This window comes from Schistocerca serialis, chromosome 1 (assembly GCF_023864345.2).
Source record: "Schistocerca serialis cubense isolate TAMUIC-IGC-003099 chromosome 1, iqSchSeri2.2, whole genome shotgun sequence".
Classification (NCBI taxonomy): domain Eukaryota; kingdom Metazoa; phylum Arthropoda; class Insecta; order Orthoptera; family Acrididae; genus Schistocerca; species Schistocerca serialis.
The window spans coordinates 1,025,785,490-1,025,812,331 of record NC_064638.1 but is presented as its reverse complement, the minus strand read 5'-3'; the positions used below and the strand labels follow the sequence as shown (position 1 = coordinate 1,025,812,331).

Sequence of the window (26,842 nt, the reverse complement as noted above, 5' to 3'; positions counted from 1 at the left end):
GATCATGTCATGAAATCTTGACACAGCATCTTGGAATGCATTGTGTTGCCGCCATGTTCGTCTCATGGCTCATGAGTCAATTCCAGAAAGACCTTCGCCTTATAATCTGTGGAGAGCTTTTGGATTGCACAAATGAGAACTAGATGTTCTTAAGAGAAGACCTGGCCCCTGTGGACATTTTTTATTTCCAAAGTTGGAAGCCTCATTGAAAGGACAAAGATTTGCAACAATAGACGGGGTAAAAGAAAATTCACAGATGACACTCTGGCAATCCAGCAAGAGGCACACCAAGACCACTTCTGGAAGTGGAACTGGCATTGGAAGTGGTGTATCAATTGTGGAGGAAAGTATTTTGAAGGAGACCATGCACAATATGTAAAAAGGAAGTGCAGAAAAATTTTGTGGACAAAGTTCTAGAATTTTTGTTTAACGATGCCAAAGGGAAAGAAATAAGCTTACTGCCAACACAGCAAAGTGTCTGGATGAAATTACTGATTAATTTACTGTGTCAAACTCAGGTAAAATACCACAATTTTGACAATATTTTCTACCATCATCATCACAGGTAAGACAGTGGTTCTCATTTTTAGATGAAAAGTTCTTGGTTAAATTGCTGCATCATCAATTTTGAATAACACCCCAACTTTCTGATGACAGTCTCAGACTCAGTGCCTGAGGATGACATTGACAACTTTGTTGAAAGCTTGGGGGTTTATCAAAATCTGATGATGTAACTAGTTTACCAGAACCATTTATCAAGCATTCCATCACAAAGACTTTGTAGCAAAAAAAAGGAGAAGAAGAAAGAAACAGCCTAACATAAGAAAATGACTTCTTCCAAGAAATTAATCTTCTGTCTCAATAATGACTATGTTGTTGGAGGAAGCCACAATGAAAATTTACAAATATCCACATCAGTATAATCATACTTAAGTTACATTACTTGCACATCATGCATAGTTATAAAATACAGAAGTATGAAATTGAGTGCACCAGTTCAAATTTCTCTGTACTTCATAAGATTACAGACACTCAGAAGAAATTAAACAATATTACATTACTTATGTACTTAAAGAATGAAAACAGGTGATAAATTAAATCTAAAAATAACATGCAAAATGTGAATTAAATATGGAAAAGTGCATTCATTAAACAACAGAACAACTAGGATGGAATAAGAAAGTAAATTAAGATATAAATAAAAAGAAGATGTGCATTAGTTAATAAAGTCAGAAACAAAGTAGATAGCAAAAGACAATACAACAGATAAGCAAGCACTAAGCAATATTAATGCATGCAGACATAAATGGCAAGGACGATAATTAACTTCTATAACTAAAGCCAAAAAGATACAATGGAGAAGATTTGTAGCTATTATATTCAAGCAAAGCACAAGATGTGCCTTTCAACACCAGTCTAATTGTTGTTACAGTCTTCAGTCTGAAGACTGGTTTGATGTAGTTATCCTGTGTGAATCTCCACTGTTAGTAACTACTGCAACCAACATCAACTTGAACTCTTGGTCTCACTCTACATTTTTCACCCTGCGCACTTATCTTCAGCACCAAGTTAATTATCCCTGATACCTTATAATTTGTCCTACCAAAGTATCTATTCTTTTTATCAGGTTGTAATATAAAGAGCCTCTTCTCTCCAACTCAATTCAGTAAGTTTTCATTAATTATTCTCATCTAATCTCTAGAATTCTTCTCTGACAACACATTTAGCACTTCCAAAGTTTCTGTTCTCCTTGGGTCTGTACTACATATACATTTCACATCCACATAAGGCTACACTCCCCACTAATAATTTCAGATAACACATGTCAACAATTGAATTTATATTTGTTGTTATATAACATCTTTTTTACAAAATAGCTTTTCTTACTAATGGCAGTTTATATTTTGTATCCTTTTTTGTTATGTCATGGACAGTTATTTTGCTGACTTCATACACTCAGGGGACAAAAGTCATGGGATAGCAATAGGCTCATAAAGATGGCAGTAGTATGGTGTATACATGGCATAAAAGGGCAGTGCACTGGCAGAGCTGTTATTTGTACTCAAGTAATCCATACGAATATGTTTTCGACGCGATTATGGCCAATCCATGGGAACTAACACACATTGAATGTCGAACGGTAGTTATAGCTAGACACGTGGAACATTCTATTTTGGATCTGTTATGCAATTCAATATTCCGAGATCCACAGTATCAAGAGTGTGGTGAGAATAAAAAATTTCAGACATTACCTCTCACCACGGGCAAAGCAGTGGTCGACAGCCTTCACTTAACGAGCAATAGCAGTGATGTCTGCACAGTCAATGTTAACAGACAAACAACACTGCATGAAATAACCACAGAAATCAATGTGGGATGTAGTGGGATGTACGACAAACGTATCTGCCAGGACAGTGCAACAACATTTGTTGTCAATGGGCCATGGCAGCAGATGACAGACACGAGTGCCTGTGTTACCAACACAACATTGCCTGCAGTGCCTCTCCTGGGCTTGTGACCATATCAGTTGGACCCCAGACACTGGAAAACTGTGGCCTGGTCAGATGAGTCCCGATTTCAATGGGTAAGAGCTGATGATAGGGTTTGAGAGTGGCGCAGACCCCACAAAGCCACGGGCCCAAGTTGTCAACAAGGCACTGTGCATGTTGGTGGTGGCTCCATAATGGTGTGGGCTGTGTTTACATGGAGGCTGTGTTTACATGGAATTAACTGGGTCCTCTGGTCCACTTGGACCGATCATTGACTGGAAACAATTATGTCTGGCTACTTGAAGACCATTTGAAGCCGTCCATGGATTTTATCTTCCCAAACAACTATGGAATGTTTACGGATTACAATGCACCATGTCACTGCACTGCAATTGTTCGTGAATGGTTTGAAGAAAATTCTGAATGATTCGAGCGAATGACTTGGCCTCCCAGAGCACCTGACGAGAATCCCATCAAAGATTCAGGAGATATATTCGAGAGGTCAGTTTGTGCACAAAGCTCTGCACCTGCAACAGTTTTCCAATTATGAAGACCAGACAGGCAGTGCGGCTCAATATTTATACATGGGATTTCTCATAACTTGTGGAGTCCATGCCACGTAGAGCTGCTGCACTATGCCAGGCAAAATGAGCCCAAAATGATATTAGGGGGTATCCCATGACTTTTGTCACCATATTAAGGGGTATCCCATGACTTTTGTCACCTCGCTGTATACCAATAATACAAATTCCTGGGCTTAACAACATGTAAAATAAGGAAAGGGTAACCCCTCACTTACAGCTGACTAATGTGTGGCACGTAGACATACATAGGGGTTTTTTTTTTTTTTTCCCCCCTGGCATAAGTACACACATTCACACTCACTCACAATGACACAGTCAGTGTCTATGTGTCATACATTAGTCTGCTGTAGATAAGTGGTTGCCTTTCCTTTATTTTATGCATTAAAACTCATTCACTATTTTTAGTATCTCATTTTCTAATTCATTCCCTCAGTGACACCTGATATAATCTGGCTACATTCCATTGCCCTTGTTTTATTTCTGTTAATGCACATCCTATGAGCTCTATTCAAACTATCAACTTTATTGAACTGGTTTTTCACTACGTCCTTTGCTGTATCAGACAGAATTACAATGTTATCAGCAAACCTCCAAGTTTTTATTTCTTGTCATTGATCTTAAGGTGCTTTCCAAATTTCTCATTGGTTTCCTCATTCTTGTGCTAATTACATAAAAAAAATTGAACAAAGACGTAAATGTTGCCACAGAAATGACTAAAAAATGATGTGCTCCATATCTCCATATAAAGGCTTGATAGCATAGTCATTCAATTATGCTAAGATGTATCTGTAATTATCTCAGAGTAGGTCCCATACTTTGAAAACTTTTATGACTGTCACATCATCAAGTCATTTAATTATGCTGAAATATATCTGCAATTATCTCAGAGTAGTTCCTATATTTTGAAAACTTTTGTGACTGTCATATCATCAAGTCTGAAGAAGTTCCCAATACTTATCAGTGCACAATGATCCCAGTTTGCAACATCCCATGGCTGTGATGCTTTATACCATACATTTTGATAATGGAAATTCCAAGATAGAAACAGTGAAAAATAAGAAGAAAGGCAACCACTCACCTGCATACGATTGATGCACGGTAGACATACATGAGTGAAAAAACAAAGAATTCGACGGCTTTCGGGCTAGTTTATGTACACACTAACTCGTACTAACTACACAGGACACAATTTCAGCCATCGTCAGTGACAGCGTTTGGGTACTTGTGTGGAAGAGTGTACTAGAGAAAAGACCTGTAGTTCAAAGCTGCATAAATGTACCTGTCGCACAACACATCGATCAACTGTAGACAGCTGATTGCCTTTCCTGATTTTTTTGTTTATATCATATATCATCTATGAGATTTCTTTGAGGAAGTGATATGATGCTTGTGATGCACCATATTTTATCTACCTTTGCATAACTTCCTTATAACATACAGAAGTAGGTTCTATCACTTATTTGTGCATTATCGTGACGTGTTCCATCACTTTCATTCAGTTTTTAAGAAGAGCAAAATACCGTATCCATGCAAACTGGATCTGTGTTTAAGGTAGCTTATTCTTGATTCAGGACGTAGGAAAAAGATAGTGTCACCAGGAACACTACTAGTAGTGAAAAAGAGAGAATAAAGGCATCACCACCTACATTAAATATTTGGTTGAGAAATACAATTCAATAAAAGGACAGGAAATGAGAAGCCTTACATTTCAGAAAATCCCAGAAGAGTGACAAAATAATTAAAAAGTTTAATAACACAAAATTGTGCTTAGCTAAATTAAAGAATTACAAGATTATTAGGGTAATTGTAAGATTGATTAAGACTGAATGAGTTCCAACATTAACCATCTGCATATCATATTATCATCATCATCACTATCTGTACAAGAGAAAATCTGGGCATACTAATATCAAGAAGCAGTGCTTCACGTTAACAGCTGCAATGTTGCCTGGCTGCTGAGAGTCCACATATCAAACATAACTAATATTGGCAACAATAATGTTTATACGAGAACCTGTAGCTTATACTGAATAGGCAGTTTGAATATATCATTAATAGCTACAGCTACACTCTGCAGAACACTGTGAAGTACTGCAAATACATAAACAGAATGACCCTTATTGTACGATTACACTATTTGCACAACAACCACTGGAAGCAGTTACTTCCATAAGATGCCTAGGAGGATGCGTATGGAGCGATTTGAAGTGAAATGGCAACATAAAATTAACTGTGAGTAAAGCAGGTGGCAGACAGATTCACTGAAAGAATGCTCAGGAAATTTAGTCCCTCAATTAAGGAAGTAGCTTACAAAACACTTGTTCAACCAATACTTGAATATTGCCAATCAGCATGACAGAGGAAATATAGAAAATTCAAAGGTAGTGCATTTCATTGCATGTTCATTTAGTGAGCATGAAAGTGTCACAGAGAAGATCAACCAACTCCAATGGCAGATACTCCAAGAAAGGCATTCATCATCACATTGTGGTTTACTGTTACAATGTTACTAGAAGATTCAACAAAAATATTGCTTCCCCCACTGCATATCCTGTAAAAAGGCCAAGAAGATAAAATTAGAGAGATTCAGGTCCACCAGCAATCATTCTTACTGCAAACTATTCATGACAGGAACAGGAAAGGGGTGAACTGACAGAGATACACAAAGTACCATTGGCCACACACCACAAGGTGGCTTGCTGGGTATAGATATAGATGTACATGTAGAAGTGCCTGACTAAGTATATCCCATTTCATCACCCATTACTGTTCCTTCCCATTCCACTCATGTAAGAAGCACAAGAAGAATAACTGCTTAAATGCCTGTGTGCATGCTGTAATTACTTTAGCCTGTGACAACTGCTACAGGAATTCTATAATTACTTCTGCAGATAGTAAAAGTATGAACAGTAACAAGGAATAACAATTATTCTTTGCCTAGGTGTTCACAAAGTTATTGAGAAATGACTGTATATATTTGAAATCATTTAAAATCAAGAAATATAAAAAAAAAGAAGATTGAGGATTATGTGACTTCTTGTTGACTGATGGATTTTACACTGCTTACTGATTAGGCATGTGATCTTATCAAAAGAAAGTTTTCAAATAGCATATGCTATTACCAATGAGAAAACGTTTTTCCTTCCTTTTATGAAATTCCAGTTTGTTTAGCCATACTTGGGACCATTACTTTTTGCTTTGATAAAAAAATGTATAACAAAAGATTGTAATCTGACAGAAGAACACAATATAGGACCAATGAATACTTAAATGTGTTGAATGACCAACAGATCCATTTGATTACCACATCAGTGAAAACTGCACAAAGTCTGACATATACCACATTGAATGCAGTGGAAGCATGACTAAGAAATGGGAGCAATGGCCACATTAAAGAACTGAGAAAATGAACATTAAATAAAACAGCCTAAGACTCACTACAACAATCTTCATCAAAGTCACTGGGGAGGTGTGAGGCGCACGAGAAATGCCAAGTGAACAAAGCAAGATAGTGTACTAACAGGGGCGGGGGGGAGGGGGGGCAATTTTCATATTAACAACTGATGCCAATTTAACTTATTTCCCTAAAGGAAGCTATCACTAATTAATAATTAATTTAATTGGTTAACTAAAAAATCTACTCACCTTGTGGCTGCCACAGAACATACATATAAAGGTATTTAAGTTTGCAACCTTTCAGAGGCTGTGGCTCCTTCTTCTGCAAAAGGGCTGATGGAGAAGGAAGAGGAGTGAGTTAAAAGGATTGGTGAGGTTTAGGAAAATGGGCAGAGCTCTGAAAAGTTACCCAGAACCCCAGGTTAGGGGAAACTTAGCAGACAGGATGAGAATTAAAGACTGATCATTGGGGGACTGCACCAGATGAGATTTGAAAACCTGAGACCTTGAAGATGGAAGATAGGATAAAATGCAAGAAACAGATTACTCACAAAATGTTGTGCATGAGCTAATAAGAGAGGAAAGCTCAATTCATTCTGTATGATGCAGCTGGAGGGGAGGAATGCAGGGAAAAATAGACATGTCAGAAAGTGAAAGATGTAGAAAATTTAAGAGGAGTGAAGTAAGGAATAGTTACTGTGAAGAGATGCTGAGACCGAAGAAACTGATGTAAATTAATGCCAAGGGTGCAGTAATAATTGACATCTTGTAGTGCCAGTTTCCATCTGCGGAGTTCTGAGAACTGATCTCTGGGGAAAGAATCCAGGTGGCACATATAGTGAAAATGGCATGAAGGTCATGACTGTCACGTTGTAGAGCGTTTTCTGCAACAGGATATTGTGTGTTGCTTGTATACACCCTCTGCATATGCCCATTCTTCCTAACTGATAAGTTGGTGGTAGTCCTGCTAATGTACAAGGCCAAGAATGTTTACATAAAAAGCTGGTACATGACATGTGTTGTTCCACAGGTGGCTCTCCCTTTGATAGTATAAGTTTTTCCAGCTACAGGTCTGGTATAGGTGGTGGTAGGAGGGTGCGTACGGCAAGTCTTACCGAGGGGACGGTCACAGGGGTAGGAGGTAACGATAGGGTGATGAGTGCAGAAAGAGCATAGGGTCTGACAAGGATATTGCAGAGATTGGGAGGGCAATGAAAAGCTATTCTACTTGTGGTGGACAAGATGTTTGACAGAATGTATATAATTTCAGAGCATGATTTTAATAAGTCACAGAAGTGTCGAAGTAGCTGATTAATACATTCAAGACCAGGATAATACTGAGTGACAAGTGGCATACTTTTGGAGGGATCAATAGTACCAGGATTGGATGTGATGGCCTGGGAAATGAGCTTTTGAACTAGGCTGGTGGGGTAATTATGTTCAGTGAAGGCTAAGGTGAGACTGTTGGTTCATTGCTGTAGGGAGCCTGCACCTGAACAAATATGTTTGCCTTGAATGTCAAGGCTGTATGGATGGCAACATTTGACATGAAAAGGATAGCAACTGTCAAAATGTGAGTACTGTTGTTTGTTAGTAGATTTAAGGTGAACAGAAATGTGTAGCTGACCTTTGGTGAGGGTGAGATCAATGCCAAGGAAAGTGGCATAGGATTCAGAATAGGATCCTGTGAAATTTAAATGGGAGAATTATTTAGAGATTACAAGAATTTTAGCAAGTCAGCCCCACTATGAATCAATATGGCAAAGGTGTCATCAATTTATCTAAACCACACCAGTGGCTGAAGGCTTTCAAGATCCCAGGAAAACCCCCTCCAAGTGACCCAAGCCACTTTCCTTCACATTGATCTCATGCTCACTGAAGATCAGTTACACTTTTCTATTCACAATAAGCCTACTAAGCAACAACTTGGGGCTGACTTGCTAAAATTCTTGTAATCTCTAAATAATTCTCCCATTCAAATTTCACATGATCCTATTCTGAATCCTATGTCACTTTCCTTCGCATTGATCTCACCCTCACCAAAGGTCAGCTACTCATTTCTGTTCACCTTAAATTTACTAACAAACAACAGTACTTACATTTCGACAGTTGCTACTAAGTTTTGACTGTTTCCATCCTATCCATGTCAAATGTTCTCTTCCAAGCAGCCTTGGCATTCAAGGCAAACATATTTGTTCAGTGCAAACTCTACAGCAATATGCTGCCATTCTCACCAACCTTAACTGGACATAATAACTCCACCAGCGTAGTTCAAAAGCTGATTTCCTGGACCATCACATCCAATCCTGGTACTACTGATCCCTCCAAAAAATAACTTAGGAGCACACCTCTTGTTAATCAATATCATCCTGGTCTTATATTATTAACCAGCTACTTCGATATGGCTATGACTTGCTAAAATCATGCTCTGAAATGAGATACATTCTGTCCAACATTTTGCCCACCACACATAGAATAGCTTTTTGTCACCCTCTAAATCTCTGCAATATCCTTGTCAGATCCTATGCTCTTTCTCCAACCATCTCCCTACCACTGTGACTGTCCCCGCTGTAACACTTGCCCTATGTACCCTCCTACCATCATCTATACCAGCCCTGTAACTGGAAAAAACATATACTATCAAAGGGAGATCTGTGGAATGACACGTCATATACCAGCTGTTATGTAAACACTGCTTAGCCTTTTACAACAGCATGACCACCACCAGGTTATCAGTTAGGATGAATGGGCATAGGCAGGGGATGTATACTTGTAACACACAATATCCTGTTGCAGCTCTACAGCATCACAGTCGTCACCTCGGTGCCTTTTTCACCACATCTGCCATCTGGAGTCTTCCCCAGAGACCAGTTTCTCAGAACTCTGCAGGTAGGAACTAGTGCTACAACCTGTCTATCCACGCCACACACCTGGCGTTAATTCACATTAATTTCTTTGGTCTCAGCATTTCTTCACAGTAGCTATTCCTTTCTTCATGCCCTTTTAGTTTTCTGTATCTTTCATTTTGTGACCTGTCTGTTTCCCCCTTGCACTCCCTCAGATGTATCACATACAATGCACTTGGCTTTCCTCTCTATTAACTTGTTTACGACATTTTGCCAGTAATCTCTGTCTTGCACATTACCCATCTTCTACCTGTAAGATCTCAGTTTTACAAATGTCTTAACAATGCAGCCACAACAATCAGTCTTTCCTTCTCATCCTGCCTGGCAAGTTCCCCATGACCTGGGGTTGTGGACGACTTTTCTGAAATCGGCCTGTTTTCCTAAACCCCACCACTCCTTTTCCTTCACTCTTTTTCTTTCCCTCCATACCTTCTGCCAGAAGAAGCCATTGGCTCAAAAATCTTGCAAACTTAAATAGCTTTATATGTGTGTTGTTCTGCTGCCACTTGGCGAGTAGATCTTTTATCTATCCAATTACATTATATTTTTTTCAAAAATTGATTATTTTGTTGAAATAATTAATAATTAAAATGAAGATAAATGAATCTTTATTTCTAACATCCAAAATCTATTTTTTTCCAAGAGATACCTGGCTCTACACTCAATCTCGTAATAAAATTTAACATAATGAATTGTTGAAAATACAAGGCCATTGTGTTAACATAATTTAAATCAAATATCAGTCAGTAGAAAAGAAAATAATGAAGACAAAAAGTGATCAAATTTAGACAACCTCATGAAATTGCCAAACAGTTTTACCCTATTAGAAAAAAAAAAATGATAATGAATTTAACTTTTGTTGGAAGACAGTCTTTACTGTCCTTTGAGGCTATGACAAAAGGATTGACTTTGGGAAAAAAAGACAACAAGCTAATAATGAGATCTCTTATTGTCATCTCTAATGAGATTACTATAAAAGTAATTTAAACTACCAAACTGGGGATCTTCTGATGCTTACTGCTGATACAGTAAACTAAAACAAAAATGTACTGGATAATGACTAACTGTACTGGAGCATCAGTGGAACATGAATTATTTGAGAGTTCATGGTTTATTTGTAATGTGTAAATGAAATATTCAGACAAATGTAGTCTGACAAAAAAGTACCTCTGAATGGGTAAACTTACATTAAGTATTTACATACGGTTTTTTTATGTTCATTTCAACTTTGTAGCAAGGATAGCCATTAAACAGAAACCCATGTCATATTAAGATTATTATAACAATAGGACTACAGCAGAAATACTACAGCACTGTAACAACAAAACGGGTAACTTCATTACGAAATGAAGAGTAGTGTTACAACTCATAGAGGTAAACTTGGCAGAGCCCCAGTAGGGGGGAAAAAACAGTTTGACACCATACGGGGGACATAGTTTGGTTCACCGATGGGTCGAAATCAGACCAAGGTGTTGGAGCAGGGGTGTACGGGGTTCAGCCAAGACTGAAGGGCATCATCTCTCTAGGAAAACTGGTCACTGTATTCCAAGCTGAAATTACTGCAATCAGCACATGTGTGGAGCAGAATATGCATAGGGGCTACAAGGACCATAACTACATCTATTCAGACAGCCAGGCAGCCCTGAAATCACTGGCAGCTCCTGCAACGAGGTCTAAGATTGTTGCAAAATGCCACAGGGCTCTGGTGGAGCTAGGGGGAGGTAATAGAGTAAACCTAGTGTGGGTTCCTGGCGTCTCAGGGATCTGTGGCAATGAACAAGTGAACAGATCGGCCAGGACGGGGGCAACAACTCCAGTTATTGGAGCGGAACCTGTCCTGACGATCATCGAGGCTATGATCAAACTAGAACTACAGAACTGGCTCAGGAAACAGCACGTACAATATTGGACCAAGGTCCACAAACAAAAACAGGTTAAGGTAATGACGCCCAAGACGTGTTTTAAAAGAAGCTCTGTAATCCTGGGATTGAACAGAAAAGAGATCAAACACATGACTGGACTGATGACTGACCACGGGAATTTCAAAAAAACACCTACACACAATGGGTATAATGGAAGAAGACCCTAAATGTAGGATCTGTGGTGAGGGTGAAGAAACTGCATCACACCTAATCTTCAAATGCATGGCATTTGAGAGTAAAAGATACAGAATCTTTGGAACAACTAGACCTGAAGAAATTCTGTCTAACGTAAAACTGGTAAAGGGACTCCTTGCACTATTTAATGACATTGGTTGGCGTTACTAGATACACAGGGAGCGATACCGCACAATAAACTTGGTTTCGGTGCGGGTAGTGGCGGGTTAGACCTACACTGTTTTAGCTTCCCTGTAAAAATCAAACCAAGTCAGCTTGGTAGAAACCTATGTTGCATTAAAATAATTTTGCATGCTGGGCCACAGCCTCACAAACAGATAACAAAAATGTAAATGTCTTCGTTTCAGCCACTCATCTAATCAACATACAAAGCTCCAAACATATTAAAATATTACTGCCCATCAGACCAGCGGATCATGTTCCTCTTCTTGTTACCACCACTAATGGTGACCAAATAAACAAATGAAAGAATGTTCATATTACTAACATCATTCAAAAATGTGGCCAATCTTAATTTTGGAAACTATGGTATTTCACATTCTTGTCTCTTTCTTCTGTGCTATTTCTCTCTTTAAGTTTTTGATTTGGAAAAAAGGAAGGTGGCACTGCCACATTTATTTCAAAATAATTATATAAGTGACAGTGAAATATGAAAAACACAAGAATACCATTGTTAGTGACGTTTATGTTAGTTTTCTTTTACTGACTGGGTATATTTGGGATCTACAATCAGAAAATGGAAAAACTGCATCAGCAAATTCGGGGCTACTAAATCACCACACAAATGCTAGTTACCCGTTTCACGCCCTCTTTAACATCAGTAGTCAACCCAAGAGACACCTGAGTAGAAAGAATACAATGAAATGCGCAGTACGTGTAAATTTTTAAGGCAAAATAGTGTAGGAGAAAAATAAAAACAAAACCAATTCAAAAAGCTTTATAAATAAATAGTGTGGGACAAAAATTAGAAATTGAAAAATAAGTAGCATATTATAAAGCCAATCATAACCATACCTCCAGAAGACCAACTGCCACAGACATGGCAACACCAGTTGATCGGAGCGGCCGTTTTCCTTGCGGAACTGGCCATGGATCACGCTGAAGCTCACCCAACATATCTGTCAGGCTGACATCACACTTGTGAACAGGTTGCAGAAATCTGTTTGAAAAAATAGTGAACAATTTCAACACCTGTAGTAATCAGCAAATGAAAATAAAAACTAACAGTAATACTTACTTTCTCATGGAAAATCTTTTCCGATTATGAAAATTAGACATACAGCTTGTAACACCAGAAGCATGATTAACAGCTTTGTCATGAGTTATATGCGATTACATCACTGCTTGCTGAAATAATTAACCAGGAAAAAAGTCCTCAATGGACTAGGCGTAGCTATGAAACCCAAATGGCTCTTGATTTTTTTTAAAACTGTTCTTATTGGTTAAGAGGACAATTAATTCAACAGGGAAGTAGTCCAATATTCTTGCGGCTATGTAACTACCCCCTGAATCTGACTCACTCATCAGAAATGGAAGTAATTTTTTCATTTCTAATGTTATTTTTTAAACAGTGCACCTATTTTCAATTGTTACCAATAATATTCACAAGAGACTAAATGTACCACAAAGACGTTAGCACGCCTTGGTACTTAACAGTTGCTAATACATTTCATGAAACTTAATACGTATAGGCCTTAGGCTAAATCCACATTTTTTTTTCCAATGAATACTTAGTAACTTATGCCTAAGAGTAAAGTGTGAAAAAGCACACTAAAAACATAAAAAAGAAAGAAAGCTCAAATGTGATTTCTTAGGAATAAGGCTTTCTATTGGAATGATATCACATGAACATATACTACAATAGTTGTTTCAAAATTCTTGAACTACAGAGAGGTGTTTTTGGCTCCCAAATATCCTAACAAAATTTATAAAAAATAACATTTCATTTATAAACTATTTTCAATCATTTTGGACAGAGGTTCAGAATTTAAGGTTTCCACTTATGTATTCAAAATTTCTAAATGGTACTAGTTTTAAAAATAGCTGATATGCAGATGTCGCAAAATTTCAACTCTTTTAGCTTTTTCAATATTTTCTAAAATAGTTAAGAAACTTACGTACAATCAGTTAAGTGACACTTCTGAAAAAAGTATCATCATCTCTCAGCAACAGCTTTTTCCCAAAAGGGATAAAGAAATACTACAATCATTGATCTCAAAATAATTAGCCTAGTGCTACCTGAATCTAAAAACGGGGACATATGATCAATAAAACTGCAGGATTTCAGTTATAATCCAACATTATCTGCTGCTATTACTGACTGTAAACCGTTCACACATCTTTGGAGCAAATTGGAAAGACTGGCAGTAAAGTGCTCCCCTCAGACTTATATACTGGTTGGGTGAGCCAGGCATGTATGAGTACATGCAAATCCTAGTGCAAGAAAGACCACAGGAGTGACAATTCCATGAAAGGAATTGTTTCACAAATTCTGGCCGACATGGATTGGTTGGTTTTGGGGATTAAAGGGACCAGACTGCTACGGTCATCGGTCCCTTTTTCCAAATACAAAGAACACCCACAGAGAATAAAAACGAGGAACAGAATAGATCACAGACGATACAGAACAAGAGAAACTGAGACAAAGTCAAGACAAAACGGACTAAAACCACACGGAGTGTGACGGTGGTTGGCCAACCATAGAAATAAAAAAGGAAAAGCCAACCACTTAGAAACACATTTAAAAAAATCAGTTTAAAATCAGAGGCCAAAGGCCAGAATCAACACAAAACAATAAAATAAAACAGAAACACTCAGATTAAATGATAAAATCCCCCTGCCCGAATAAAACGTAAAACTAAGTCAGCCATAGTGGAGTCGTCTGTTAAAAGGGCAGGGAGCGTATCAGGCAGCGCAAATGTCTGCCTGACCACAGCTAAAAGGGGGCAGACCATCAAAATGTGGGCCACTGTCAAAGCCGCCCCACATCGACATAGAGGAGGGTCCTCCCGGCGCAGTAAATAACTGTGTGTCAGCCGGGAGTGGCCAATGCGGAGCCGATAAAGGACGACTGATTCCCTGCGGTTGGCTCACATGGATGACCGCCACACAGTCGTCGTCTCCTTAATGGCACGGAGTTTATTGGGTGTGATCCGATCGCGCCATTCAGCGTCCCAAAGCGCAAAAACTTTTCGGCGGAGGACTGCCCGCAAGTCTCTGGGAGGCCAACATCCAGAGATGGGTTACACGTGGCCTCTTTCGCCAGGCGGTCAACATGTTCATTGCCCGGGATACCGACATGACCGGGGGTCCACACAAAGACCACAGAGCGGCCGCAACGTGCAAGAGTATGCAGGGACTCATGGATAGCCATCACCAGACGAGAACGAGGAAAACACTGGTCGAGAGCTCGTAAACCGCTCAGGGAATCGCTACAGATCACGAAGGACTCACCTGAGCAGGAGCGGATATACTCTAGGGCTCGAAAGATGGCGACTAGCTCAGCAGTGTAAACGCCGCAGCCAGCCGCCAAGGACCATTGTTCGGAATGGTCCCCTAGAGTTAGCGCATACCCGACACAACCAGCAACCATCGAACCGTCGGTGTAAACAATTCCAGAGCCCTGATACGTGGCCAGGATGGAATAAAAGCGGCGGCGGAAGGCCTCTGGAGGGACCGAGTCCTTCGAGCCCTGTGCCAAGTCGAGCCGAAGGCAAGGGCTGTACGCTGAGGCGGCTGGAAAGGGGGTGGAACAGGGAAAAACCCAAGCCCGCAGAGAAGGTCCTTGACACGTACGGCGATCGGACAACCCGACCGGGGCCGACGGTCCGGCAGATGGACAACAGACTGCGGGAACAGGACACGGTAATTTGGATGCCCGGGCAAGCTAAAAACATGGGCAGCATAAGCAGCCAGTAATTGTTGGCGTCGCACCCGCAGTGGAGGGACACCTGCCTCAACAAGGACGCTGTCCACAGGGCTGGTGCGGAAGGCACCAGTGGCAAGTCGGATCCCGCTGTGTAGTATTGGGTCCAGCACCCGCAACGCAGAGGGGGATGCTGAGCCATAAGCCAGGCTCCCATAACCCAGACGGGACTGGATTAACGCCTGGTAGAGCCGCAACAGGGTAGAGCGGTCGGCGCCCCAGTGGGTGTGGCTCAAACATCTCAGAGCGTTTAGATGCCGCCAACACGTCTGTTTAAGCTGCCGGATATGAGGCAGCCAAGTCAACCGGGCATCGAAAACCACCCCCAAAAACCTGTGGGTCTCCACCACAGCAAGGAGTTCGTCGGCAAGATAAAGCCGCGGCTCAGGATGGACTGTTCGGTGCCGGCAGAAATGCATAACGCGGGTCTTGGCTGCCGAAAACTGAAACCCATGCGCTACAGCCCAAGACTGCGCCTTATGGATAGCGCCCTGTAGCTGACGTTCAACAGCTGCAATGCCAGTAGAGCTGTAATAAAGGAAGAAGTCGTCAGCATACAGGGAAGCGGAGACAGAATTTCCCACGGCCGCAGCAAGCCCGTTAACGGCTATTAAAAACAGACAGACACTTAAAACAGAGCCCTGTGGCACACCGTTCTCCTGGACGTGGGAAGAACTATACGAGGCCGCGACTTGCACGCGGAAGGTACGACACGACAGAAAATTGCGGATAAAAATCGGCAGAGGACCCCGAAGACCCCATCCATGAAGCGTAGAAAGAATGTGATGACGCCATGTCGTATCGTATGCCTTCCGCATGTCGAAAAAGACAGCGACCAGGTGCTGACGGCGGGCAAAAGCAGTACGGATGGCCGACTCCAGGCTCACCAGATTGTCGGTGGCGGAGCGGCCTCTACGGAACCCACCCTGAGACGGAGCCAGAAGGCCCCGAGACTCCAGTACCCAATGCAAGCGCCGGCTCACCATCCGTTCAAGCAACTTGCAAAGAACGTTGGTGATGCTAATGGCACGGTAGCTGTCCACCTCCAGAGGGGACTTTCCAGGTTTCAAAACGGGGATGACAATGCCTTCCCGCCATTGCAACGGAAACTCCCCCTCGACCCAAAGACGGTTGTAAAGATCGAGAAGGCGCCGCTGGCAGTCCACTGAAAGGTGTTTCAGCATCTGACAGTGGATGCCATCTGGCCCAGGAGCGGTATCAGGGCAAGCAGCTAGGGCACTGCGAAATTCCCACTCACTGAATGGAGCATTGTAAGATTCCGGGTGGTTGGTGCGAAACGAAAGGCTCCGACGTTCCATCCGCTCTTGAATGGAGCGGAAGGCCTGGGGGTAATTCGCAGAAGCGGAACTCATAGCAAAATGCTCTGCTAAGCGATTTGCAATGACGTCGGAGTCAGTACAAACGGCTCCATTCAGTGAGAGCGCAGGGATGCTGGCAGGGGTCCGATAGCCATAGACGCGTCGAATTTTGGCCCAGACCTGCGAGGGAGTGACATGGAGGCCAATGGTGGACACATACCGCTCCCAGCACTCCTTCTTGCCTTGGCGGATGAGGAGGCGGGCCCGCGCACGCAGCAGTTTGAAGGCGATAAGGTGGGCTAAGGAGGGATGTCGCTTGTGACGCTGGAGCGCCCGCCGGCGATCTTTAATCACTTCAGCGATCGCAGGGGACCACCAAGGCACAGCCTTCCGCCGAGGGGACCCAGAAGAACGGGGAATGGCAGATGCGGCGGCAGTAACGATGCCGGTGGTGACGGATTGAACCACCGCATCAATGTCATCAGTAGAGAGAGGCTCAAAAGCGGCAGTGGAGGAGAACAAATCCCAGTCAGCCTTATTTATAGCCCATCTGCTAGGGCGCCCAGAAGAGTAACGCTGTGGTAGTGACAAAAAGAGCGGAAAGTGGTCACTACCACACAGGTCGTCATGCACACTCCATTGGACAGACGGTAAGAGGCTATGGCTACAGATGGAAAGGTCAATGGCGGAGTAGGTGCCATGCGCCACACTGAAGTGTGTGAAGGCACCATCATTTAACAGCGAGAGATCGAGCTGCGACAATAAATGCTCAACGATGGCGCCTCGACCTGTGGCCACTGACCCACCCCACAGAGGGTTATGGGCGTTGAAGTCGCCCAATAGCAAGAAAGGTGGCGGCAATTGGGCGACCAGTGCAGCCAGGACATGCTGCGAGACATCACCATCCGGTGGAATGTAAAGACTGCAGACGGTAACAGCCTGTGGCGTCCACACGCGTACAGCGACAGCCTCTAAAGGCGTCTGGAGAGGGACAGACTCGCTGTGCAGAGTGTGAAGGACATATATGCAGACGCCACCAGACACCCTTTCATAAGCTGCTCGGTTCTTATAATAACCCCGATAGCCACGGAGGGCGGGGGTTCGCATTGCCGGAAACCAAGTTTCCTGCAGAGCAATGCAAAGGAAAGGATGAAGGCTGATAAGCTGGCGGAGCTCAGCTAGATGGTGGAAGAAACCGCTGCAGTTCCACTGGAGGATGGTATTGTCCATGGCGGAGAAAGGCGTGACGGGACTGGGAAGGCAGATTACGCCGCTGGGTCACCTGCTGCCTCCGATTGAGCATCCGTGCTAGTGCTATCCATGGCGTCCAAGGGACCGGCGAGATCGAGGTCCTCAGCGGACGCCAGGATCTCCACCTCGTCCTCAGACGCAGAGCTGGAAGGTGGCGGTGGGGTGGCTGCCACCGTGAGTGCCTTGGGCTTAGAGCTCTTCTTCTTTGATTTCTCACGCTGCTCCTTGGGTTTAACTGGCTGGGAGGGCGTCACCGATTCAGTCTCCGGGACTGAGGAGGATCGTGAAGCCCGTCGACCAGCTGATTGCGGTCACTTACGCCACTGTCGGTCGTCAGCCTTCCCACTGGTGGAAACCTGGGAAGGGAGGGACCCAAGGGACCCCTTGCGAGCGTGAGAAGCCGAAGAAGTTGGACACTTCTCCGGCTTAGAAGCAGGGACGGACGTCCCCGATGGGTGGGAGGAGGTTGCTCCTGAGGTAGGTGGTGCAGGAGCAACCGGTTGGGTAGAGCCCCCCACAGGCAAGGGGGCAGGAGGAGTCTTACTGCTTAACGAGCTGGCTGGAAGTCTCGAAACTGATGGAGCTAGCACAGTTGTTGTAGCAGCAGCATAAGAAGATGTCATTCTCACAGGATGGAGTCTGTCATATTTCCTTTTGGCCTCAGTATAGGTCAGCCGGTCCAGGGTCTTATATTCCATGATTTTTCACTCTTTCTGAAAGACTTTGCAGTCAGGCGAGCAAGGTGAATGGTGCTCCCCGCAGTTGATGCAGATGGGAGGCGGGGCACAGGGAGTATCGGGATGAGATGGGCGTCCGCAATCTCGACATGTGAGGCTGGAAGTGCAGCGGGAAGACATATGGCCGAACTTCCAGCACTTGAAGCACCGCATCGGGGGAGGGATATAGGGCTTGACGTCACATTGGTAGACCATCACCTTGACCTTTTCCGGTAACGTATCACCCTCGAAGGCCAAGATGAAGGTACCGGTAGCAACCTGATTGTCCCTCGGACCACGATGAACGCGCCGGACGAAATGAACACCTCTACGTTCTAAGTTGGCGCGGCTCGTCATCAGACTGCAAAAGGAGATCCCTATGGAAAATAACACCCTGGAACATATTTAAACTCTTATGTGGTGTAATAGTAACGTTAACATCCCCCAACTTGTCACAAGCAAGTAACCTGCGGGACTGGGCGGAGGATGCCGTTTGTATCAGTACTGACCCAGAGCGCATTTTAGACAAGCCCTCCACCTCCCCAAACTTGTCCTCTAAATGCTCGACGAAGAACTGAGGCTTTGTGGAGAGAAAAGACTCCCCATCACCTCTCGTGCAAACTAAGAATCGGGGCGAATAACTGTTACCTCCATCCTGAGACTTACGCTCTTCCCACGGCGTGGCCAGGGAGAGGAACGTTTTCGGATCGTACTTCTGAGCATTAAATTGAGCCCGAGAATGCTTAGAGACTGCTGGCGGCTGGCCGCCAGCGAGAGATGATGTACCACGCTTCATTGCGGGTCATCCGCCCTGATGCCACCTACTCCGACCAAGGTCCCTCCCCACGGGCGCCACCCAGCCACAGCAAAGGCCACCTGGCAGGATGGCCGTTGCCGGGAGTCCCGATACCCCAGGAGGATAGGCATCTACTCCTTGGCATACGTGGGGAGTTAACGGCGCAGGCATCAGTAGAGCGATCCCTGTGTTGTCAGGGGGCTACAACCAAGAGGGTACATGGCGGCCCCACCATAACGGACTGGCTACCGTGCTGGATCTTACGTGCAAAAATGTCCAAGGTCGTCGTCGCAGTTAAAAGAAACACTGCAGAGTGCAGCGTGGTAATCGCACACAGGGATGTATCCGCGCCCCAGAGATCGAAAACAAGCGGGACACCATTGCAGGGACGAGAAATCCGGCGAAAGGTGTAATTGCACGGCGGAAACAGTGCACCATGTAAGGCGCCCTTCCCCAATTGGCTCGCTCTTCGGATTAATTTAGAAATATGGAGGTCAAACCCGAGAGGGGACCATCACATAAGGCCGAAACGTTGGAGACTCCTTTTAGTTGCCTCTTACGACAGGCAGGAATACCGCGGGCTTATTCTAACCCCCAAACCCGCAGGGGGAGGCTGACATGGAGACAGTATCATTATTCAATATCTACAACAGTTAACTACTGACAAGGTTGTATTCCACGTTTTCAAGGTTAAAACTATCATTATTATTGATTAAATCATTCTACAAATATATTTCAATATCTGGAATTCAGATGGTCCAAGGATTGATTAAGTTTCTTTTTGTCTTGATGCCACACTCCTATTTATGGTGTGGATAAGTATTTAATCTCACTCTTGAGACCTCTTGATGGGAGGAGTCCTCACTACACCCAAAATTACGCACATTTTATCAACAGCTCTGCAACTCAAACTTGCTGTTTTTTCCACTGAGTTATAATTTACCAAAGTTCCCCTCACAGAGGCTTTATCCTTGATTGCAAGACATTTTGATAAACCTTGTTTCAGCATGTGCTAATCTCAACTTAATTTTTTTTTAAAATAACAACTGTTATGAACAAATAGACATGGCTGCTATGGTAATTTCCTTGTCTCCCTTGATGGAGAAATTATATACAAGGTTTTGAGGAGCAGACATTGGACTCTGCAAGATTTAAGCCTATCATCTTTTGAAGGTACTGGGGATGACACTTTTGTAGCCTGAGGCCACAGTGAGAAGGAACATCACTCCTTGGAACATATGAATCCCATTCATTGGAACATCCACTGTACCACGCACCTGGAAAAGAACAGATGCCCCACTTTCTTGCACACCTTTGTTCACCATAAAACTGATGGCACCCTGGGACACTGTGTTTTTCGCAAGTCAACACACACAGATTTGTACCTGCAAGCATACAGCAGTTATCCTGCACAGACCAATGGTGTCCGAAACACGCCTGTCCACAGGGCAGATATGACTGCTGATAAGGATCATCTGTAGGAGAACTTGATATAATCTCAGATACATTCTTGAAGAGAAAGGCTATTCACCATGGAAGATCCACAAGGCTTTGTAATTCATACCGAAGATACGTGTCCCACTGCAAGAAGTTGAAGAGGAAATGTTCAGATCCCTGGTCGTCTTATGTCTAAAATAGGTTGTATCCTTTCTAAACAAAAAGTCAAGGTTATTTTTCTTCCAGCATCAAAGATAGCCACACTCGTTCGCTCAGTGAAAGGCGATTTGTTTCTATGGAAGAAATCATGTATTAGATTCACTGTCAGAGTGGTTTCTCATATCACATACAGTTCAAGAATGCTGCACAGAACGTTGGTACTATATCCGTCTGCGACAGCCTGGTAAATCTGTCATACCTAAGCACTGTCTACAGGGAAGCAACTTTATGGACTACAAGAACGTCCAGATTTTAACACCCATTTCATCTTACAGGGGTTTGGTTTTCAGAGAAGTTATTTCCATATGTTTAAAACTAGTCACCATTAAGCCAAGATTAACATAACACAGACAGAGAAATAATATGACTGAATACTGTTGCTGATACTTCTGGCAACAATGCTGGAATTCCACATGTAAGCCTTGTAACTTTTCAAATTACAGAGTACACTGGATAAGATTTCTATACATTGTGATTGATTACCCCCTTAGTGTTTTAGCCTGACACAATCTAGGCACACTTTGAGACTGTCTCTTATGTCACTGATGTGGAGGGATATTAGAACTCCTTTTTTCAAAGTATCAAAATCATGCTATGGTAACGATTAAACTCAGTATTACCGTCAAGAGAAATCTTTCACTTACAGTTAAATCAGAATTCATAATTGTTCCATCAATTTCTTGGTGTATGTAATTAATGCTGCACAGTAACTCTTTTTGCTTGGTTATCTTGCAGATGGATGTGGTTCAGTTCCAGTGGTCATCCTGCAGAAGCCTGTTTAGGGAACTAGGGATACTAACTACTGCTTCCCAATATATTTATTCCTTAATGAAATTTGTCATTAAAAATATATCACTTTTTCAATGCAACAGCTCAATTCATGGAATCAATACTAGAAACAAGAATAATCTTCACAAAGATTTAAAGTCACTTAGTTTTGTACAAAAAGGTGTGCATTATTCAGGAACACACATTTTCAATAACTTGCCAGCAGCCATAAAAAGCTTAACAACCAATGAAATTCAGTTTAAGAGAAGCCTAAAGGATTTATTGGTGGCCAACTCCTTCTACTCCATTGATGAATTTCTCAGTAGAACTAACTGATTTGTGTGTGTGATATAACTTCTGCACAATTTCAGTGCAGTAATGTGTTCATTGTAAATATGTGTGTGTGTGTGTGTGTGTGTGTGTGTGTGTGTGTGTGTGTGTACAATCTAACTTCTGCACCATTTCAGTGCAGTAATGTGTTCATTGTAAATAAGTATTATAGTAGTTGTATTACACATTTATTACCTTATAAATAAATAAATAAACTTTTTTATTTTAAATTTGGTGCGTTAGTATTTGTAAAATGACTCTTTCATATAGTGTTCATTAAAAAATGACAATCATTCCACTTGGGACCTGTGGAATGGTACATTAGCTTATTTGTTTTAGTTGTAAATATTTGTCATGTATTGTTGTTTTTCTGACATTTTCTACATCCTGGAGGACCTCCTCACTACAGATCAATTGGAATAAAAGTAAATCTAATCTAATCTAATCCACTTCTTGAAAGTGTACATGCAAAAAAGTGAATTGCGTACATGCACCATTCAGAAGTTTTATCTCAACCAAACTATCACTTTTCTTTTAAATATATTAAAGTTCCAATGCATTTCTACAGTTAAGCATACCTGTTAGCAGGAGGCAATGGTTGACCACTTGGGCCACGTGGTTGTTGCTGTGGTTGTTGTGGTGCATTTGCAAACCTCCCAATACCCAACATGTCTTGTATTTGTTTTGCTGACAGATCTTTAGTGCCTCTGAAAACGTAACTTTTTGAACAACCTTCACATCCGAGTTCATGCACCTGCACCATCTTTCCAAATGTGATGAGACCGATGAGTGCATTTGGTGGCAGTAAGCTCAGCGACATCTGTAGTGAATCTTTCAATGCTCCAAGTTCTTCATCGTCTACACACGTGTCCACAACCAACAGGAAAATTGGTGGGAGACACTGTGCTCTCTGTTGGCAAAGTATAGAAGACATGAAAGTTAGCAGAGGGTGTGGAAATTTCATAATTATGGGACTTTCTGAGTATGGATGTTCAAATGTCTGTGAATTTCTAAGGGACCAAACTGCTGAGGTCATCGGTCCCTAGTCTTACACACTACTTAAACTAACTTATGCTAAGAACACCACACACACCCATGCCCGAGGGAGGACTCCAACCTCTGGCGGGAGGGGCTGCGCAGTCCGTGACATGGCGCCCTAGATCGCACGGCAACTCCGCACGGCGGGTATGGATGGAATGAGATGTTAAACTATATATACCCAATAACAAATATTTTTTCACTAATTAGGTGAAAAATTTGTATTTCTGTTTTAAACATGAAATACAAGACAACGAAAATAAAATATAAAGGGCTACAAGGTAACAAAATCTACTGTGCTTACAAACAAGATAACTGCAGTCAGAAATCATTCTTTACAATTAAGAACTGAATGGAAGTCCGATAAACAGAGATAAATACAAAACAACAAAAATACTAACAGAACAATGGTAACAAACATGGCAAAATGAAACAGTAAAGTGAAAAAGGGGTAACAATGTATAGTCAAAAGCCACTGTGACCAGAAAATGTGGTCATTCAGTGTTCGACAGCTGTAACGTGTACGCCAGACAACCTGTGCACTGTGAAATCCATATCAGTTTTGATGTCACAGAAATTTTATAATCGACATGCCCATCATTTGATATGGACATGCATAATATGAGGGTATTTCGGAAAGTAAAGATACACCGTATGCCAGAGGAACAGAAGAGTTTTGGCGAGCAAGTTGGCAACACTGGTGTTAACCTTGAACCGTTAGCTTTCTCCTCGCGGTCGTTTGGCAGTTGAACGTTGCTTCTGGTTGGAGTAGGTCGTGTTTAAAATGGCTGCGCCGATTCAGAAACCCGCCAAATGCGAAGTGCGCTCTGTCATATGTTTTCTTCATGCAAAAGGTCAGCGACCAGCGGATATTCATAAAGAAATTGTTTCTGTTTATGGGAACATTATGAATCGACAAAATGTAACGAAATGGTGTCATCACTTCTCTGAAGGTAGGACCGATGTTCATGACAAACAAAGAACAGGTCGGCCGTCTGTGATCTTTGATGCCCTTCTTCAGAGAACGGAGGAAGCAATTCGTGCGAATAGACGTCTCACACTGAAAGAATTGCATCAGATCATACCGGACGTGTCAGTGACAACTCTTTATGACATTGTGACTGTCAAGTTAGGGTACAGGAAATTGTGTGTGTGCTGGGTTCCAAAACTGTTAACGGAAGAACACAAAAAGAAAAGGAGGGGCTTTGCACTCGACTTCCTCACACGCTATGCTCAAGCAGGTGATGAGTTCCTTGGTCACATTGTGACAGGTGACAAGACGTGGGTTTATCACCATACACCTGAATCCAAGCAACAATCGATGCAATGGTGCCATTCGATTTCACCAAAAGCCAAGAAATGCAAAACGTCGATTTCAGCGAAGAAAATCATGGCTTCTGTTTTTTTGGGACAGACAAGGCATTCTTCTGTTGGAATTTATGCCTCCTGGAACGACAATTAATGCTGCTGCATATTGCCAGACTTTGAAACATCTTCGAAGGGCAATTCAAAACAAAGGCAGTGGAGTCCGCTTGCTTCATGACAATGCTCGGCCTCACACAGCACTCATAACCAAAGCACTACTCAAACAATTCAAATCGGACGTATTGGACCATCCGCCTTGTGCCCACCGACTTCCATGTCTTCTGTTACCCGAAGGCACACCTTGGTGGAAAATCATTCCACGATGATGAAGAGATCAAAGATGAAGCTGAAATGTGGTTCCGACCACAGGCAGCAACCTTCTATGACTCTGGGATACAAAAGCTTGTGCACCGACTTAACAAATGTTTGGATAACGGGGGTGATTATGTCGAAAAATAACAAATAATCCAGTTAATAAGATGTAACTGACATTTTCTACATAAATGTTCTATTTAAGGACTGCGAGCCATTGTATCTTTACTTTTCGAAATGCCCTCGTATATACCAATGCCAATGCCAATATCAATGGGCTCTATGCCCATATACACGTTTGGCAATCAAATAATTGCAGTCCATGGTGTACGGCAAGATGTTTTTCAACAAATACTTACAAGCTGTGGAGCGGAAACCAGACTATCAAATCATATACAGAAGTTGGATGCTTCTCATTAATGTTGTTACATTCTGGTCTCCAGTCCAAAAATGGTGTGATGCAGCTCTCCACACTACCCTATCCTGTGCCTCACTCTCTCTCTCTCTCTCTCTCTCTGACTAATTGTTACAACCTACATCCATTTGAGCCTGTTTAATCTATGGTCCCTTGATCTACGATCTCTGTCTGTAATTTTTACCTCCCACACTTCCCTCCATTACCAAAATTATTCCTTCATGCTACCAGGATGTGCCAAGTCAACTGATTGCTTCTTTTAATCAAGTTGTGCCATAAATTTCCTTTTCCATTTCAATCCGGTACCCCTTCATTAGATACTTGATCTACACCTACAGCAACAGCAACGCCTACATAAATACTCCGCAAGCCGCTGAACAGTGCATGGCAGAGGGTACCTCATACCAGTACTATCTTTTCCTTTCCTGTTCCACCCACAAATGGAACAAGGGAAAAATTACAGTCTGTATGCCTCTGTACAAGCCCTAATTTCTCTTATCTTTGTGGTCCTTACATAAAATGTATGTTGGCAGCAGCAGAATCATTCTGCAGTCAGCCTCAAATGCCAGTTCTCTGTTTGTCGTACCAATCTAATCTTCAGCATTCTTCTGCAGCACCAAATTTCAAAAGCCCACTTCTCTTCTTGTCTCAACAACTAGTTGCCCATATTTCACTTCCGTACAAAGCTACACTCCAGAAAAATACTTCCAAACTCTTAAATTTATATTAGATGATAACAAACTCCATTTTTTCATAAATCCTTTTTGTGTTCTTGCCAGACTTCATGCTGTGTCCTCTCTACTTCAGCCACCATCAGTTATTTTACTGCCCAAATAGCAAAACTCATGTACTAGTTTTACTGCCTGATTTCGTAATCTAATTTCTTCATCTTTCTACAGAGTACTCTGAGGATGTGCAGTTATGAGGAAAGCTCATCAATCTATTATCTGACCCTACCACTAACATTTTGCTGCATGGTCACAGTGCATCCGTCTCATGAACACCTACCTCTAGGAGGCACTAATCAACTGAATGGAATGGCCAGTGGCAACTGCTGATATGAAGCCAACAGAGTGCTTGGGAAAAATGAAATTTATGGATCAACTTGTTCAAAAGAGGGGGTTATTTAATAGGACACATCCTGAGACATTGAGGAATCAGTAATGGTGGAGTGAAGGGGAGGGGTAAAAATTGCGGAGAAAGATCAAGGCTTGATGCAGTAAGCAGGTTCATATGGATATACGTTGTAGTAGTTATGCAGAGATGATGGTGCTTGCACAGTATACATTACCATGGAGAGCGCCATCGAACCAGCCTTCGAGCTGAAGACGACGACGACAACAACAACAACAACAACAACAACAACAACAACAAAGCTGTTTTACATAATGTACTATTTAATTTTTAAAATGTATTACAAGAAATGGTCTCATGTCTCAAATATTACACTGAAAACTAA

At 42.3% G+C, this 26,842-nt stretch overlaps 1 protein-coding gene across 6 annotated transcripts in view; it reads right to left on the bottom strand.

Moving 5' to 3' along the window:
- LOC126413654 (protein transport protein Sec23A) overlaps window positions 1-26,842 on the bottom strand; it is a 120,510-nt gene that overhangs the window by 74,032 nt on the left and 19,636 nt on the right. For 3 of the 6 annotated variants that reach the window (XM_050083282.1, XM_050083283.1, XM_050083284.1), the window contains exons 5-7: window positions 22,832-23,163; window positions 12,507-12,651; window positions 12,288-12,332 (exon numbers count right to left, since the gene is read on the bottom strand). In XM_050083282.1, the coding sequence (XP_049939239.1) occupies window positions 12,288-12,332; window positions 12,507-12,651; window positions 22,832-23,163 (522 nt within the window). The remainder of the gene's footprint in view (window positions 1-12,287; window positions 12,333-12,506; window positions 12,652-22,831; window positions 23,164-26,842) is intronic. The other 3 variants (XM_050083285.1, XM_050083286.1, XM_050083287.1) reach the window with 1 other exon arrangement.